At 43.1% G+C, this 19,789-nt stretch overlaps 1 protein-coding gene across 1 annotated transcript in view; it reads right to left on the bottom strand.

The window, feature by feature from the left end:
- Positions 1–18,536, bottom strand: part of LOC139401923 (transmembrane protein 114-like) — a 35,636-nt gene extending 17,100 nt beyond the window's left edge. The window contains exons 1-2 of the mRNA XM_071145939.1: positions 18,356–18,536; positions 8,898–8,975 (exon numbers count right to left, since the gene is read on the bottom strand). Coding sequence (XP_071002040.1) covers positions 8,898–8,975; positions 18,356–18,536 — 259 coding nt within the window. The remainder of the gene's footprint in view (positions 1–8,897; positions 8,976–18,355) is intronic.
- Positions 18,537–19,789: the final 1,253 nt, after the last annotated feature.

Raw genomic sequence — 19,789 nt, 5'->3', positions numbered from 1 at the left:
CTGGTGGGGGAGGAGCTGGCTCCAATGGTAAATAAAGCTGTGTTTGCTGAGAGACTTACTGTGTAACCTACGTTTACCCCATGGGTGACAGCATCTGACCACACAATCAATGGGGAGGAAGAGAGCTGAGGGAGAGGTTGAGCACTGGAGGGATTGTGTGTGTGTGTGTGTGTGTGTGTGTGTGTGTGTGTGTGTGTGTGTGTGTGTGTGTGTGTGTGTGTGTGTGTGTGTGTGTGTGTGTGTGTGTGTGTGTGTGTGTGTGTGTGTGTGTGTGTGTGTGTGGGAGGGAGGGAGTTCAATGTTGGATAAATGAACCAGCATGGTCTGATAACCAGGTTATTGCAGGACAATAATAAAATGGGGGAGGAGGAGGGAGACTGATTCTAACTCAGATCAATGAGATGCATGTTTACCCCCGCCATTCTGTCCAGATAGACTTAGACTACATCCAGAATGCTTACCCCTCCATTCTGTCCAGATAGACTACATCCAGAATGCTTTCCCCTCCATTCTGTCCAGATAGACTACATCCAGAATGCTTTCCCCTCCATTCTGTCCAGATAGACTACATCCAGAATGCTTACCCCTCCATTCTGTCCAGATAGACTACATCCAGAATGCTTTCCCCTCCATTCTGTCCAGATAGACTACATCCAGAATGCTTACCCCTCCATTCTGTCCAGATAGACTACATCCAGAATGCTTTCCCCTCCATCCTTTCAAAATCAAATCAAATCTCATTTTATTAGTCACATGCGCCGAATACAACAGGTGTAGAACTTACAGTGAAATGCTTACTTACGAGCCCCTAACCAACAATGCAGTTTTAAAAAGTATGGATAAGAATAAGAAATAAAAGTAGCAAGTAATTAAAAAGCAGCAGTAAATTAACAATAGCGAGACTATATACAGGGGGTACCAGTACAGAGTCAATGTGGAGACTATATACAGGGGGTACCGGTACAGAGTCAATGTGGAGGCTATATACAGGGGGTACCGGTACAGAGTCAATGTGGAGACTATATACAGGGGGTACTGGTACAGAGTCAATATTTCTATTTTTCTTGTTTGCACAAAGAGAAATACAACCTGATACTGATGTGGTGTCAAAGTCTTAACGTCAAACTTCTTAAGATTTAAACACTGTCCTTATGCCTCATCTGTAGGTAGAGTTATTAAAGAGACTATGGGGCAATCCAAATAGTCTGGGTAGGTGTTCGGGAGTCTTATGGCTTGGTAGTAGAAGCTTTTTTGAAGCCTCTTGGACCTAGACTTGGTGCTCTGGTACCGTTTGCTGTGTGGTAGCAGAGAGAACAATCTATGACTAAGGTGGCTGGAGTCTTTGACATTTTTTAGGGTCTTCCTCTGACCCCTCCATCCTGTCCAGACAGCCTTAGACCACATCATATTGACTACATAGAGCACTTCTCCATTGAGTTAGTAGTGGGTGGAGAGGCTAACCATCCCCTCGGTATTTCCACCTGCTTTCGTCCACCCAGTCCAAACGATGTTGACTAATGTACTGACCATGGGGTAGATGAATCAACTCATTCCTAACAAAGCTTGTTGACTAACGTACTGACCAAGGGGTAGATGAATCAACTCATTTCTAACAAAGCTTGTTGACTAACGTACTGACCAAGGGGTAGATGAATCAACTCATTCCTAACAAAGCTTGTTGACTAACGTACTGACCAAGGGGTAGATGAATCAACTCATTCCTAACAAAGCTTGTTGACTAACGTACTGACCAAGGGGTAGATGAATCAACTCATTCCTAACAAAGCTTGTTGACTAACGTACTGACCAAGGGGTAGATGAATCAACTCATTCCTAACAAAGCTTGTTGACTAACGTACTGACCAAGGGGTAGATTAATCAACTCATTTCTAACAAAGCTTGTTGACTAATGTACTGACCAAGGGGTAGATGAATCAACTCATTCCTAACAAAGCTTGTTGACTAACGTACTGACCAAGGGGTAGATGAATCAACTCATTCCTAACAAAGCTTGTTGACTAATGTACTGACCAAGGGGTAGATGAATCAACTCATTCCTAACAAAGCTTGTTGACTAATGTACTGACCAAGGGGTAGATGAATCAACTCATTCCTAACAAAGCTTGTTGACTAACGTACTGACCAAGGGGTAGATGAATCAACTCATTCCTAACAAAGCTTGTTGACTAACGTACTGACCAAGGGGTAGATGAATCAACTCCTTCCTAACAAAGCTTGTTGACCAACATACTAACCAAGGGGTAGATGAATCAACTCATTCCTAACAAAGCTTGTTGACTAACGTACTGACCAAGGGGTAGATGAATCAACTCATTCCTAACAAAGCTTGTTGACTAATGTACTGACCAAGGGGTAGATGAATCAACTCATTCCTAACAAAGCTTGTTGACTAACGTACTAACCAAGGGGTAGATGAATCAACTCATTTCTAACAAAGCTAGTTGACTAATGTACTGACCAAGGGGTAGATTAATCAACTCATTCCTAACAAAGCTTGTTGACTAATGTACTGTTTTTATATTTTAACAGTGATGTTAGTCAACAGCTTGTGCAGTGAAGGGAATAATGAAGTCATCTACTGGACTTTAATGAGGACCAGCCAACCTTTTGATACAGGATGCAGTGGTGAGTTTTAAAACGGTCACCTTGTGATTAAGCAAAGGGCTCTATGCTAGCAGGCATCCGAAGGCTGAAGAGTAGTGGCTGCTGCAATCTGGTAAATAGTTTCACCATAGTCAGGAACCAGCAGGAAGGTTGACTGTAAAATCTACTTCCTGCTATTAGGGAGAGGTAAGATGTTGTTGTTTTTTAAATCAGGCCCACTTTCAATTTGAGCTTTTTTGACTAGATAATCCTTCTTTTTTTTAAAAAACATTCAATCTTTGTCAAATCAAATACCCACATATGTATAGGAGGAAACCTGATCGATGGGAGAACCATCCAATGAAGAAATATGTAGTCCATCTTTAGCCTTTTCGAACACATTATTAAAGTACACATTTTCAAACCAACCCGGGCTTTCTGTAAGGTCACAAGGTCAGATTGCAACTCTAACTCTGCCTGGGCAACAGTTAGGTCATTGGCATGCATCACAGTCTGCATACAGATGAATATAAAAATGTTTTAACAGATAGACCAATGTTATTGATTATAAATATTAAACAGAGCAGGTCCCAATACGGACCCCTGCTGTACACCTTCTGTAATAGCCAGGAAACTAAGCTTGACACACTATTAGACAGACCATTCTCAAACCACTTGCAAGAAGGCTGATCCAGGCCTTAGCCAGCTTTTTGAATGAGAACGTACTGGTAAACCGTGTCAAAAGGCCTCAGAAAAGGTCTACAAATAAGTTAGCACAGTGTTTTGTTATCATCTAAGCAAAACTTTGGAAAGTTGAGATAACTATCGTCCAATTTAAGTTATATAATATACTAATAAGTTGAGATAACTTTCGTCCACTCAAAAAGGACCTCCTCCTTTGTGTAGAGGAGGACATGTGCCGCTCTCCAGATCTTCGGAAAAACACCAGAAACAATTGTCACGTTAAAATATAGGTTAATGATTCTTCAATAAGCAGAGAGATTCATAAAGAAGGGATTGAGAGAATCAGCCACTGTAAAAAAAAATAAAAAAAAAATGACGTAGATTTTTTTAGCAAGTCACTTCCTGTAGTACATCATAAATATAAAATGGTTGAAATAGAGAAGATCTCTATGAGAAGAGCTATCGATCTGCAGCTCAGGCAGCTCTGTGAAGACAGCTGTCCCTCCTCTCCGTCCTCTAGGAAGTGGAAGGCTAAGGAGCTGTGTCACTCCCTGTCGTACGGCGGCACCGTCGACCAGGAGAAGCTAATGGCGCCGAGCCATGGAATGACGATTGGAATAAGCAGGAAATCCGGGAATCCTACAAACAGGATTTCTGGGAAAACAAGGGAATCTTCTTCTTCATCTTCATCTTCTTCAGACTGTGTTTCCTGGAAAACTCCCGTCTATAAAGGTCCTTGGTTTGGACAGGGCTGTTGGAGGTGTTATAGACAGGGAGCCTTGGATCAATAACTCAATAGAAACACATGATGTGAGCTCAGGAAAGAGGAGTTGTATTATTAAGGAGTGTCACATGGGGGTTCAGTCACTATCTACTGCTTTCTTCCTGTAATGAAGGGTGCATCCCGAATGGCACATTTTTTACTATATAGTGCACTACTTCCGACCAGAGCCCTATGGTCCCTGGTTAAAATAGTGCTCTATATAGGGAATAGGGTGCCATTTTGGAACGTAGACCAGGAGTGCGTATGAAGGCGCCAGCAGCCTCAGCTGTAAATATCAGCTAGGTCCACAAACTGCCTAGAGAGGCAAACACTGAGCCGCTGCTCATTTTATCTTGAACACGATGAGTAATGGGTTTGCCCACCTCCACTGTCTGCATCACAAAGAGCGGCCTTTTCGTCATCTTATTGGATGAGGAGTGTGTCTACGGGCCTCTCTGGAGAGACCTTTTACAATTTGTGGTGTTAGCTAACTCTCCAGAGTGGTGTTTTGTTAAGACAGTATATTGGACTCTACAGAGTGGTGTTTTGTTAAGACAGTATATTGGACTCTACAGAGTGGTGTTTTGTTAAGACAGTATATTGGACCCTATAGAGTGGTGTTTTGTTAAGCCAGTATATTGGACTCTACAGAGTGGTGTTTTGTTAAGCCAGTATATTAGAATCTACAGAGTGGTGTTTTGTTAAGACAGTATATTAGACTCTACAGAGTGGTGTTTTGTTAAGACAGTATATTAGACTCTACAGAGTGGTGTTTTATTAATCCGTTATATTGGACTCTACAGAGTGGTGTTTTGTTAAGCCAGTATATTGGACTCTACAGAGTGGTGTTTTGTTAAGCCAGTATATTAGACTCTACAGAGTGGTGTTTTGTTAAGACAGTATATTGGACTCTACAGAGTGGTGTTTTGTTAAGACAGTATATTAGACTCTACAGAGTGGTGTTTTATTAATCCGTTATATTGGACTCTACAGAGTGGTGTTTTGTTAAGACAGTATATTGGACTCTACAGAGTGGTGTTTTATTAATCCGTTATATTGGACTCTACAGAGTGGTGTTTTATTAATCGTTATATTGGACTCTACAGAGTGGTGTTTTATTAATCCGTTATATTGGACTCTACAGAGTGGTGTTTTATTAATCCGTTATGATGGACTCTACAGAGAGTCTTAACAAAACACTGACTTGCCTAGTTAAATAAAAGTTCAATAAAAAATCAAATCAATCACTATCGAACCCAACAGCAAGTGGCCACTCGATAAAGGGCTTAGGGGCCAAGTGTTGGGTTTGACATTGTCTAACACTCACACTTTACTTTTTCCCCCCTTACTGGCCCTGACTATGCTGATAGTAACTTTGATGAAAAATGAACTTGATATGACTGTGATACAGAGCCTTCAGGAAGTATTCATACCCCTTGACCTATTCCACATTTTGTAGTGAAATAAAGGTTCAATAAAATAAAATAAATAAAATGCTTTTGTAGAAGCACATTTGGCAGCGATTACAGCTGTGAGTGTTTCTGGGTAAATCTCTAACAGCTTTCCACACATGGATTGTTCAATACCTTCCCAAAATTATTATCAAACTTCTTCGAGCTGGATGGATGGATGTGGATCATCTCCATTTTATCATGTTTTTTTTCACCTGGAAAAACTCTCCAGCCCTTAACTATGACAAGTATACCCATAACATGATGCAGCCACCACTATGCTTGAACATATGGAGAGTGGTACTCAGTAATGAGTTGTATTGGATTTTCCTCAAACACAAAACTTTGTGTTCAGGACCTAAAGTTAATTTCTTTGCCACATTATTTGCAGTTTTACTTTAGTTCCTTGTTGCAAACAGGATGTATGTTTTGGAATATTGTTATTCTGTACAGGCTTCCTTCTTTTCACTCTGTCAGTTAGGTTAGTATTGTAGAGTAACTACAATGTAGTTGATCCATCCTCAGTTTTCTCCCATCACAGCCATTAAACTCTGTCAGTTAGGTTAGTGTTGTAGAGTAACTATGTAGTTGATCCATCCTCAGTGTTCTCCTGTCACAGCCATTAAACTCTGTCAGTTAGGTTAGTGTTGTAGAGTAACTATGTAGTTGATCCATCCTCAGTGTTCTCCTGTCACAGCCATGTTTTAAAGTCACCATGGGTCTCTCTGAGCAACTGAGTTGTATTGACTGGGTGTATTGATACACCATCCAAAGTGTAATTATTAACTTCACCAGAGGCTCAAAGGGGATTTTCAATGTCTGCTTTTATAATTTTTACCCATCGACCAATAGGTGCCCTACTTTGGCAAACATTGGAAAACCTCCCTGGTCTTTGTGGTTGAATCTGTGTTTGTAATTCACTGCTTGACTGAGGGACATAAGAGATAATTGTATGTGTGGGGTACAAAGATGAGGTAATCATTCAAAAATTATGTTAAACACTATTATTGCACACAGAGTGAGTCCATGCAACTTCTTATGTGACTTGTTAATCACATTTTTACACCTGAACTTATTTAGGCGTTTCTATAACAACGGGGTTGAATACTTATCGACACAAGACATTTTAGCCTCAATTTGTTATAATTTGTGAAAAATGTAAAAAATCCACTTTGACATTATGGGGTATTGTGTGTCAGGCCAGTGACCAACAAAATCTCCATGTAATCCATTTTAAATTCAGGCTGTAATACAACACAATGTGGATAAAGTCAAGGGGTTTGAAAACAATCTGGTGATGAATGTATTAACTGTAAATGGATCTGGATAAGAACATCTGATAAAATGTTGTTGTTTTAATCAATAACCAGCCAATACCTCTACAGGAGCCTGATTAATGATGCTAAACAACAATAACCAGCCAATACCTCTACAGGAGCCTGATTAATGATGCTAAACAACAATAACCAGCCAATACCTCTACAGGAGCCTGATTAATGATGCTAAACAACAATAACCAGCCAATACCTCTACAGGAGCCTGATAAATGACACTAAACAACAATAACCAGCCTGATTAATGATGCTAACAATAACCAGCCTGATTAATGACACTAAACAACAATAACCAGCCAATACCTCTACAGGAGCCTGATTAATGACACTAAACAACAATAACCAGCCTGATTAATGACACTAAACAACAATAACCAGCCTGATTAATGACCTAAACAACAATAACCAGCCTGATGAACGACACTAAACAACAATAACCAGCCTGATTAATGATGCTAACAATAACCAGCCTGATTAATGATGCTAACAATAACCAGCCTGATTAATGATGCTAACAATAACCAGCCTGATTAATGATGCTAACAATAACCAGCCTGATTAATGACACTAAACAACAATAACCAGCCTGATTAATGACACTAAACAACAATAACCAGCCTGATTAATGACACTAAACAACAATAACCAGCCTGATTAATGACACTAAACAACAATAACCAGCCTGATTAATGACACTAACAATAATAACCAGCCTGATTAATGATGCTAAACAACAATAACCAGCCTGATTAATGATGCTAAACAACAATAACCAGCCTGATTAATGACACTAAACAACAATAACCAGCCTGATTAATGACACTAAACAACAATAACCAGCCTGATTAATGACCTAAACAACAATAACCAGCCTGATTAATGATGCTAAACAACAATAACCAGCCTGATTAATGATGCTAAACAACAATAACCAGCCTGATTAATGACACTAACAATAATAACCAGCCTGATTAATGACACTAAACAACAATAACCAGCCTGATTAATGACCTAAACAACAATAACCAGCCTGATTAATGATGCTAAACAACAATAACCAGCCTGATTAATGATGCTAAACAACAATAACCAGCCTGATTAATGATGCTAAACAACAATAACCAGCCTGATTAATGATGCTAAACAACAATAACCAGCCTGATTAATGACACTAAACAACAATAACCAGCCTGATTAATGATGCTAAACAACAATAACCAGCCTGATTAATGATGCTAAACAACAATAACCAGCCTGATTAATGACACTAAACAACAATAACCAGCCTGATTAATGATGCTAAACAACAATAACCAGCCTGATTAATGATGCTAAACAACAATAACCAGCCTGATTAATGATGCTAAACAACAATAACCAGCCTGATTAATGATGCTAAACAACAATAACCAGCCTGATTAATGATGCTAAACAACAATAACCAGCCTGATTAATGATGCTAAACAACAATAACCAGCCTGATTAATGATGCTAAACAACAATAACCAGCCTGATTAATGATGCTAAACAACAATAACCAGCCTGATTAATGATGCTAAACAACAATAACCAGCCTGATTAATGATGCTAAACAACAATAACCAGCCTGATTAATGATGCTAAACAACAATGAACACCTCCATCAACCCTCCTGCTGCAGAAGCACTGACAAATAATGAGCTAAATCATTTATGCTTAAACACGGCTAATTACCCACCAACATATCATTTACGCTTAAACACGGCTAATTACTCACCAATATATCTTACATTTACACACTGCTAATTACTCACCAACATATCTTACATTTAAATACTCACCAATATATCTTACATTTTCACACTGCTAAATACTCACCAATATATCTTACATTTAAATACTCACCAATATATCTTACATTTAAATACTCACCAATATATCTTGCATTTAAACACGGCCAAATACCCACCAATATATTTAACATTAACACACAGCAAAATACTGCCCAAAAGGTGGTAATCATATGACCATGGTAATGATGAAGATGATGATAAGTGCTTTAGTTACTGTAACTGTTCTTACTTAAAAGTTGTCTGTAAGAGTCTGTGACGTTTTGTCCGCCTTCAAACGGGTTGACGAATGGCTGACAGAGCTTCTGGGCTGGGAGAGAAGACAGAACACATGGATCAGCCAATCACATCTTCCCTCCCTCATCTCCTCCCCCTCATCCCCCCCCCCCTCATATCCTCCCTCATCTCCCCCCTCATCTCCCCCCTCATATCCTCCCTCCCTCATCTCCTCCCCCCTCATATCCTCCCCCTCATCTTCTCCCCCCTATTCTCCTTTCCCCTCAACTCTCCCATCTCCTCCCCCTCATCTCCTCTCCCTCATCTCCTCTCCCTCATCTCCTCCCCTTCATCTCCTCTCCCTCATCTTCTCCCCCTCATCTCCTCTCCCTCATCTCCTCCCCCTCATCTCCTCTCCCTCATCTTCTCCCCCTCAACTCACCCATCTCCTCTCCCTCATCTCCTCTCCCTCATCTCCTCTCCCTCATCTCCTCCCCCTCATCTCCTCTCCCTCATCTCCTCCCCCTCAACTCTCCCATCTTCTCCCCCTCATCTCCTCCCCCTCATCTCCTCGCCCTCATCTCCTCTCCTTCATCTCCCCTCCCTCATCTCCTCCCCCTCATCTCCTCGCCCTCATCTCCTCTCCTTCATCTCCCCTCCCTCATCTCCTCCCCCTCATCCCCCCCCCTCATCTTCTCCCCCCTATTCTCCTTTCCCCTCAACTCTCCCATCTCCTCTCCCTCATGTCCTCTCCGCTCGTCTCCTCTCCCTCATCTCCTCCCCCCTCAACTCTGCCACCTCCTCCCCCTCATCTCCTCTCCCTCATCTCCTCTCCCTCATCTCCTCCCCTTCATCTCCTCTCCCTCATCTTCTCCCCCTCATCTCCTCCCCCTCATCTCCTCTCCCTCATCTTCTCCCGCTCAACTCACCCATCTCCTCTCCCTCATCTCCTCTCCCTCATCTCCTCCCCCTCATCTCCTCTCCCTCATCTCCTCCCCCTCAACTCTCCCATCTCCTCCCCCTCATCTCCTCCCCCTCATCTCCTCACCCTCATCTCCTCTCCTTCATCTCCTCTCCCTCATCTCCTCCCCCTCATCTCCTCCCCTCCCCTCATCTCCTCCCCCTCTTCTCCTCCCCCTCATCTCCTCCCCCTCATCTCTTCTCCCTCATCTCCTCTCCCTCATCTCCTCCCCCTCATCTATTCTCCCTCATCTCCTCCCCCTCATCTCTTCTCCCTCATCTCCTCCCCCTCACCTCTTCTCCCTCATCTCCCCCCCCTCATTTCCCTCCCAGTCTGTTTCTAAACACCACAGCAGTCCTAGCCTGGATGTCAGTCTGTTTCTAAACACCACAGCAGTCCTAGCCTGGATGTCAGTCTGTTTCTAAACACCACAGCAGTCCTAGCCTGGATGTCAGTCTGTTTCTAAACACCACAGCAGTCCTAGCCTGGATGTCAGTCTGTTTCTAAACACCACAGCAGTCCTAGTCTGGATGTTAGTCTGTTTCTAAACACCACAGCAGTCCTAGCCTGGATGTCAGTCTGTTTCTAAACACCACAGCAGTCCTAGCCTGGATGTCAGTCTGTTTCTAAACACCACAGCAGTCCTAGCCTGGATGTTAGTCTGTTTCTAAACACCACAGCAGTCCTAGCCTGGATGTCAGTCTGTTTCTAAACACCACAGCAGTCCTAGCCTGGATGTCAGTCTGTTTCTAAACACCACAGCAGTCCTAGCCTGGATGTTAGTCTGTTTCTAAACACCACAGCAGTCCTAGCCTGGATGTCAGTCTGTTTCTAAACACCACAGCAGTCCTAGCCTGGATGTCAGTCTGTTTCTAAACACCACAGCAGTCCTAGCCTGGATGTCAGTCTGTTTCTAAACACCACAGCAGTCCTAGCCTGGATGTCAGTCTGTTTCTAAACACCACAGCAGTCCTAGCCTGGATGTCAGTCTGTTTCTAAACACCACAGCAGTCCTAGCCTGGATGTCAGTCTGTTTCTAAACAGCACAGCAGTCCTAGCCTGGATGTTCGTCTGTTTCTAAACACCACAGCAGTCCTAGCCTGGATGTCAGTCTGTTTCTAAACACCACAGCAGTCCTAGCCTGGATGTCAGTCTGTTTCTAAACACCACAGCAGTCCTAGCCTGGATGTCAGTCTGTTTCTAAACACCACAGCAGTCCTAGCCTGGATGTCAGTCTGTTTCTAAACACCACAGCAGTCCTAGCCTGGATGTCAGTCTGTTTCTAAACACCACAGCAGTCCTAGCCTGGATGTCAGTCTGTTTCTAAACACCACAGCAGTCCTAGCCTGGATGTCAGTCTGTTTCTAAACACCACAGCAGTCCTAGCCTGGATGTCAGTCTGTTTCTAAACACCACAGCAGTCCTAGCCTGGATGTCAGTCTGTTTCTAAACACCACAGCAGTCCTAGCCTGGATGTCAGTCTGTTTCTAAACACCACAGCAGTCCTAGCCTGGATGTCAGTCTGTTTCTAAACACCACAGCAGTCCTAGCCTGGATGTCAGTCTGTTTCTAAACACCACAGCAGTCCTAGCCTGGATGTTAGTCTGTTTCTAAACACCACAGCAGTCCTAGCCTGGATGTCAGTCTGTTTCTAAACACCACAGCAGTCCTAGCCTGGATGTCAGTCTGTTTCTAAACACCACAGCAGTCCTAGCCTGGATGTCAGTCTGTTTCTAAACACCACAGCAGTCCTAGCCTGGATGTCAGTCTGTTTCTAAACACCACAGCAGTCCTAGCCTGGATGTCAGTCTGTTTCTAAACACCACAGCAGTCCTAGCCTAGGTTGAGTTGTATGTTATGACATTATTATAACCCAGAGGTTGTCTGCAGCAGAAAACAGACATGCCGTCACCCACGCTGGCTCTTACACCCACACTGCAGTAAAGCAACTCTCCTCAACTCTGGTCCTGGGGACTGTCAGGGTGGGACTGTTTTTCTTCCAGCCCAGTACTAATACACCTATAATATCTGATAATAGAATGTCTGATAATAGAATATCTGATAATATAATACCTGATAATATAATATCTGCCATCTAGCTGACACTTTAACTGAAACTTATCCAAAGCATCTTAAAGCCATGTAGTACCATGCTGTACCAGCTGAGCTACAGGGGACTACACTATACATGTTATAACCTGGTAGTACCAGCTGAGCTACAGGGGACTACACTATACATGCTATAACCCTGGTAGTACCATGTTGTACCAGCTGAGCTACAGGGGACTACACTATACATGTTATAACCCTGGTAGTACCATGTTGTACCAGCTGAGCTACAGGGGACTACACTATACATGTTATAACCTGGTAGTACCAGCTGAGCTACAGGGAACTACACTATACATGTTATAACCTGCTAGTACCATGCTGTACCAGCTGAGCTACAGGGAACTACACTATACATGTTATAACCTGGTAGTACCAGCTGAGCTACAGGGAACTACACTATACATGTTATAACCTGGTAGTACCAGCTGAGCTACAGGGGACTACACTATACATTTTATAACCTGGTAGTACCAGCTGAGCTACAGGGGACTACACTATACATGTTATAACCTGATAGTACCAGCTGATCTACAGGGGACTACACTATACATGTTATAACCTGGTAGTACCAGCTGAGCTACAGAGGACTACACTATACATGTTATAACCTGGTAGTACCAGCTGAGCTACAGGGAACTACACTATACATGTTATAACCTGGTAGTACCAGCTGAGCTACAGGGGACTACACTATACATGTTATAACCTGGTAGTACCAGCTGAGCTACAGGGGACTACACTATACATGTTATAACTCTGGTAGTACCAGCTGAGCTACAGGGAACTACACTATACGTGTTATAACCTACTAGTACCATGCTGTACCAGCTGAGCTACAGGGAACTACACTATACATGTTATAACCTGGTAGTACCAGCTGAGCTACAGGGAACTACACTATACATGTTATAACCTGGTAGTACCATGCTGTACCAGCTGAGCTACAGGGGACTACACTATACATGTTATAACTCTGGTAGTACCAGCTGAGCTACAGATGGTCACACTATACATGCTATAACCTGGTAGTACCATGCTGAGCTACAGGGAACTACACTATACATGTTATAACCTGGTAGTACCAGCTGAGCTACATTGGACTACACTATACATGTTATAACCTGGTAGTACCAGCTGAGCTACAGGGAACTACACTATACATGATATAACCTGGTAGTACCATGCTGTACCAGCTGAGCTACAGGGGACTACACTATACATGTTATAACTCTGGTAGTACCAGCTGAGCTACAGGGAACTACACTATACATGTTATAACCTGGTAGTACCAGCTGAGCTACAGGGAACTACACTATACATGTTATAACCTGGTAGTACCAGCTGAGCTACAGGGAACTACACTATACATGTTATAACCTGGTAGTACCAGCTGAGCTACAGGGAACTACACTATACGTGTTATAACCTGGTAGTACCAGCTGAGCTACAGGGGACTACACTATACATGTTATAACCTGGTAGTACCAGCTGAGCTACAGGGGACTACACTATACATGTTATAACCTGGTAGTACCAGCTGAGCTACAGGGAACTACACTATTCATGTTATAACCTGGTAGTACCATGCTGTACCAGCTGAGCTACAGGGAACTACACTATTCATGTTATAACCTGGTAGTACCAGCTGAGCTACAGGGGACTACACTATACATGTTATAACCTGGTAGTACCATCTGAGCTACAGGGAACTACACTATACATGTTATAACCCTGGTAGTACCAGCTGAGCTACAGGGAACTACACTATACATGTTATAACCCTGGTAGTACCAGCTGAGCTACAGGGGACTACACTATACATGTTATAACCTGGTAGTACCAGCTGAGCTACAGGGGACTACACTATACATGTTATAACCTGGTAGTACCAGCTGAGCTACAGGGAACTACACTATTCATGTTATAACCTGGTAGTACCATGCTGTACCAGCTGAGCTACAGGGAACTACACTATTCATGTTATAACCTGGTAGTACCAGCTGAGCTACAGGGGACTACACTATACATGTTATAACCTGGTAGTACCATCTGAGCTACAGGGAACTACACTATACATGTTATAACCCTGGTAGTACCAGCTGAGCTACAGGGAACTACACTATACATGTTATAACCTGGTAGTACCAGCTGAGCTACAGGGGACTACACTATACATGTTATAACCTGGTAGTACCATGCTGTACCAGCTGAGCTACAGGGAACTACACTATACATGTTATAACCTGGTAGTACCATGCTGTACCAGCTGAGCTACAGGGAACTACACTATACATATTATAACCTGGTAGTACCATGCTGTACCAGCTGAGCTACAGGGAACTACACTATACATGTTATAACCTGGTAGTACCAGCTGAGCTACATTGGACTACACTATACATGTTATAACCTGGTAGTACCAGCTGAGCTACAGGGGACTACACTATACATGATATAACCTGGTAGTACCATGCTGTACCAGCTGAGCTACAGGGAACTACACTATACATGTTATAACCTGGTAGTACCATGCTGTACCAGCTGAGCTACAGGGAACTACACTATACATGTTATAACCTGGTAGCACCAGCTGAGCTACAGGGGACTACACTATACATGTTATAACCTGGTAGTACCAGCTGAGCTACAGGGGACTACACTATACATGTTATAACCTGGTAGTACCATGCTGTACCAGCTGAGCTACAGGGGACTACACTATACATGTTATAACCTGGTAGTACCAGCTGAGCTACAGATGGTCACACTATACATGCTATAACCTGGTAGTACCAGCTGAGCTACATGGGACTACACTATACATGTTATAACCTGGTAGTACCTCCTGAGCTACAGATGGTCACACTATACATGCTATAACCTGGTAGTACCAGCTGAGCTACATGGGACTACACTATACATATTATAACCTGGTAGTACCATGCTGTACCAGCTGAGCTACAGGGAACTATACTATACATGTTATAACCTGGTAGTACCAGCTGAGCTACATTGGACTACACTATACATGTTATAACCTGGTAGTACCAGCTGAGCTACAGGGGACTACACTATACATGATATAACCTGGTAGTACCATGCTGTACCAGCTGAGCTACAGGGGACTACACTATACATGTTATAACCTGGTAGTACCAGCTGAGCTACAGATGGTCACACTATACATGCTATAACCTGGTAGTACCAGCTGAGCTACATGGGACTACACTATACATGTTATAACCTGGTAGTACCTCCTGAGCTACAGATGGTCACACTATACATGCTATAACCTGGTAGTACCAGCTGAGCTACATGGGACTACACTATACATATTATAACCTGGTAGTACCATGCTGTACCAGCTGAGCTACAGGGAACTACACTATACATGTTATAACCTGGTAGTACCAGCTGAGCTACATTGGACTACACTATACATGTTATAACCTGGTAGTACCAGCTGAGCTACAGGGGACTACACTATACATGATATAACCTGGTAGTACCATGCTGTACCAGCTGAGCTACAGGGGACTACACTATACATGTTATAACCTGGTAGTACCAGCTGAGCTACAGATGGTCACACTATACATGCTATAACCTGGTAGTACCAGCTGAGCTACATGGGACTACACTATACATGTTATAACCTGGTAGTACCTCCTGAGCTACAGATGGTCACACTATACATGCTATAACCTGGTAGTACCAGCTGAGCTACATGGGACTACACTATACATATTATAACCTGGTAGTACCATGCTGTACCAGCTGAGCTACAGGGAACTACACTATACATGTTATAACCTGGTAGTACCAGCTGAGCTACATTGGACTACACTATACATGTTATAACCTGGTAGTACCAGCTGAGCTACAGGGGACTACACTATACATGATATAACCTGGTAGTACCATGCTGTACCAGCTGAGCTACAGGGAACTACACTATACATGTTATAACCTGGTAGTACCATGCTGTACCAGCTGAGCTACAGGGAACTACACTATACATGTTATAACCTGGTAGCACCAGCTGAGCTACAGGGGACTACACTATACATGTTATAACCTGGTAGTACCAGCTGAGCTACAGGGGACTACACTATACATGTTATAACCTGGTAGTACCATGCTGTACCAGCTGAGCTACAGGGGACTACACTATACATGTTATAACCTGGTAGTACCAGCTGAGCTACAGATGGTCACACTATACATGCTATAACCTGGTAGTACCAGCTGAGCTACATGGGACTACACTATACATGTTATAACCTGGTAGTACCTCCTGAGCTACAGATGGTCACACTATACATGCTATAACCTGGTAGTACCAGCTGAGCTACAGATGGTCACACTATACATGTTATAACCTGGTAGTACCAGCTGAGCTACAGATGGTCACACTATACATGCTATAACCTGGTAGTACCAGCTGAGCTACAGATGGTCACACTATACATGTTATAACCTGGTAGTACCAGCTGAGCTACAGATGGTCACACTATACATGCTATAACCTGGTAGTACCAGCTGAGCTACAGATGGTCACACTATACATGCTATAACCTGGTAGTACCAGCTGAGCTACAGATGGTCACACTATACATGTTATAACCTGGTAGTACCAGCTGAGCTACAGATGGTCACACTATACATGTTATAACCTGGTAGTACCAGCTGAGCTACAGCTGGTCACACTATACATGCTATAACCTGGTAGTACCAGCTGAGCTACAGATGGTCACACTATACATGTTAAAACCTGGTAGTACCAGCTGAGCTACATGGGACTACACTATACATGTTATAACCTGGTAGTACCTCCTGAGCTACAGATGGTCACACTATACATGTTATAACCTGGTAGTACCAGCTGAGCTACAGATGGTCACACTATACATGCTATAACCTGGTAGTACCAGCTGAGCTACATGGGACTACACTATACATGTTATAACCTGGTAGTACCTCCTGAGCTACAGATGGTCACACTATACATGCTATAACCTGGTAGTACCAGCTGAGCTACAGATGGTCACACTATACATGTTATAACCTGGTAGTACCAGCTGAGCTACAGATGGTCACACTATACATGCTATAACCTGGTAGTACCAGCTGAGCTACAGATGGTCACACTATACATGTTATAACCTGGTAGTACCAGCTGAGCTACAGATGGTCACACTATACATGCTATAACCTGGTAGTACCAGCTGAGCTACAGATGGTCACACTATACATGCTATAACCTGGTAGTACCAGCTGAGCTACAGATGGTCACACTATACATGTTATAACCTGGTAGTACCAGCTGAGCTACAGATGGTCACACTATACATGTTATAACCTGGTAGTACCAGCTGAGCTACAGCTGGTCACACTATACATGCTATAACCTGGTAGTACCAGCTGAGCTACAGATGGTCACACTATACATGTTATAACCTGGTAGTACCAGCTGAGCTACAGATGGTCACACTATACATGTTATAACCTGGTAGTACCAGCTGAGCTACAGCTGGTCACACTATACATGCTATAACCTGGTAGTACCAGCTGAGCTACAGATGGTCACACTATACATGCTATAACCTGGTAGTACCAGCTGAGCTACAGATGGTCACACTATACATGTTATAACCTGGTAGTACCAGCTGAGCTACAGATGGTCACACTATACATGTTATAACCTGGTAGTACCATGCTGAGCTACAGATGGTCACACTATACATGCTATAACCTGGTAGTACCAGCTGAGCTACAGATGGTCACACTATACATGCTATAACCTGGTAGTACCAGCTGAGCTACAGATGGTCACACTATACATGCTATAACCTGGTAGTACCAGCTGAGCTACAGATGGTCACACTATACATGTTATAACCTGGTAGTACCAGCTGAGCTACAGATGGTCACACTATACATGTTATAACCTGGTAGTACCAGCTGAGCTACAGATGGTCACACTATACATGTTATAACCTGGTAGTACCAGCTGAGCTACAGGGGACTACACTATACATGTTATAACCTGGTAGTACCAGCTGAGCTACAGGGAATTACACTATACATGATATTTCCCTGGTAGTACCATGCTGTTCCAGCTGAGCTACAGGGGACTACACTATACATGTTATAACCTGGTAGTACCAGCTGAGCTACAGATGGTCACACTATACATGTTATAACCTGGTAGTACCAGCTGAGCTACAGATGGTCACACTATACATGATATAACCTGGTAGTACCAGCTGAGCTACAGATGGTCACACTATACATGTTATAACCTGGTAGTACCAGCTGAGCTACAGATGGTCACACTAAGCCACAAAGGACCAGTATCTGACTCCCTGCTAAAAGAAAAGTAACATGCAGTGACTTACAGTTGCAGGTCCTCCACAGTCCTGAGTGTGAGTTGAGAGAGAGGTTGGAGATGTTTTCTCTCTGAGCGACATCTATCAGGTACCAGTAGTCTGTCCCTATGGCCACCCCCAGCAACACAAAACTGGACACTCCACACACAGCTACAAACAGTGCCAGAGCTCCCAGAGTCATCCTCACCATACCCGAGAAGAGGAGAGGAGAGAGGAGAGAGAGAAACAGAGAGAGTGATAGACCTGGTGAGGCAAATCAGAGCGAGAAAGAAAGAGGTGTACAGAGCATGAGGGAGTGAGAAAGAGAAATGAAGAGAAACACAGAGGGAGAGAGTAGGAGGACAAGAAGGGAGAGGAAGAGAGAGGGCAAAAGAGAGAGGAAGAGAGAGGGAAAGGGAGAGAAACACAGAGAGAGGGATAGAGGAGGAGGACAAGAAGAGAGTTAGAGAGAGAGAGTGATGAAAAGGGAGGGAAACAGAGAGGGTAAAAGTCAGAAGATAGAGCGAGGGAGATGAAGATTAACATTGAAATAGTCAATAATAATAATAATTGAAGCGAGAGAGAGAGAGAGAGAGAGAGAGAGAGAGAGGAACAGAGAGAGAGAGGAACAGAGAGAGAGGAACAGAGAGAGAGAGAGAGGAACAGAGAGATAGAGATTAGGTGGGAGTGAGAGATCAGAGTGTCAAACACACACAGTGGAAGAGGGTGAATAAGAGAAGTATACAGGGGGTGAAAGATAAAGAGATGGAGAGCTGTTGTGGACTGTATCTATGTCAGAGTGTGTATCTGCCGTCTGTGGAGTGGAGGTGTATCTCTGTGTCCTGGTCTGGTACTGAAGTAGTCTATTCACCACAGGGTTTCCCAAACTCAGTCCCGGGGCCCGTTTAGGTTTTTCCTCTAGCGCTACACAGCTGATTTAAATAATCAAAGGTTGATGTTGAGTTGGTTATTTGAATCAGCTGTGTAGTGCTAGGGGAAACATATAAACGTGCACCCTTGGGGGGGGGGTACAGGACCAAGAGGGGCCCAGGACCCAGAGGGTGGGCCAGGAACAAGTTTGGAAAACCCTGTCCTACCAGACGGTCGATCAGTAGGGTGTAGTACCGTCCTGGGCCAGATGAGGGTAGCGTGGGGCAGACATTGTGCATTTTGAATGTTCGTTATGATCTCTGTGTATGTATCAGTAGCATCACTAGTAACACTAGTATCAATAGTAGTATCAGTAGTAGTATCAGTAGCATCAGTAGTATCAGTAGCGGTAACAGTAGTAGTATCAGTAGCATCAGTGGTATCAATAGTAGTATCAGTACTACCAGTATTATCACTAATATCAGTAGTATCATTATCAGTATCAGTAGTAACACTAGTATCAGTAGTGTCAGTATTAGTAGTATTATGAGTATCAGTAGTATCAGTAACATCAGCAGTAGTATCAGTATTATC

The sequence above is a fragment of the Oncorhynchus clarkii genome, unplaced genomic scaffold, assembly GCF_045791955.1.
Source record: "Oncorhynchus clarkii lewisi isolate Uvic-CL-2024 unplaced genomic scaffold, UVic_Ocla_1.0 unplaced_contig_7032_pilon_pilon, whole genome shotgun sequence".
Taxonomy (NCBI): domain Eukaryota; kingdom Metazoa; phylum Chordata; class Actinopteri; order Salmoniformes; family Salmonidae; genus Oncorhynchus; species Oncorhynchus clarkii.
This window is presented reverse-complemented; position numbering and strand designations above follow the sequence as displayed.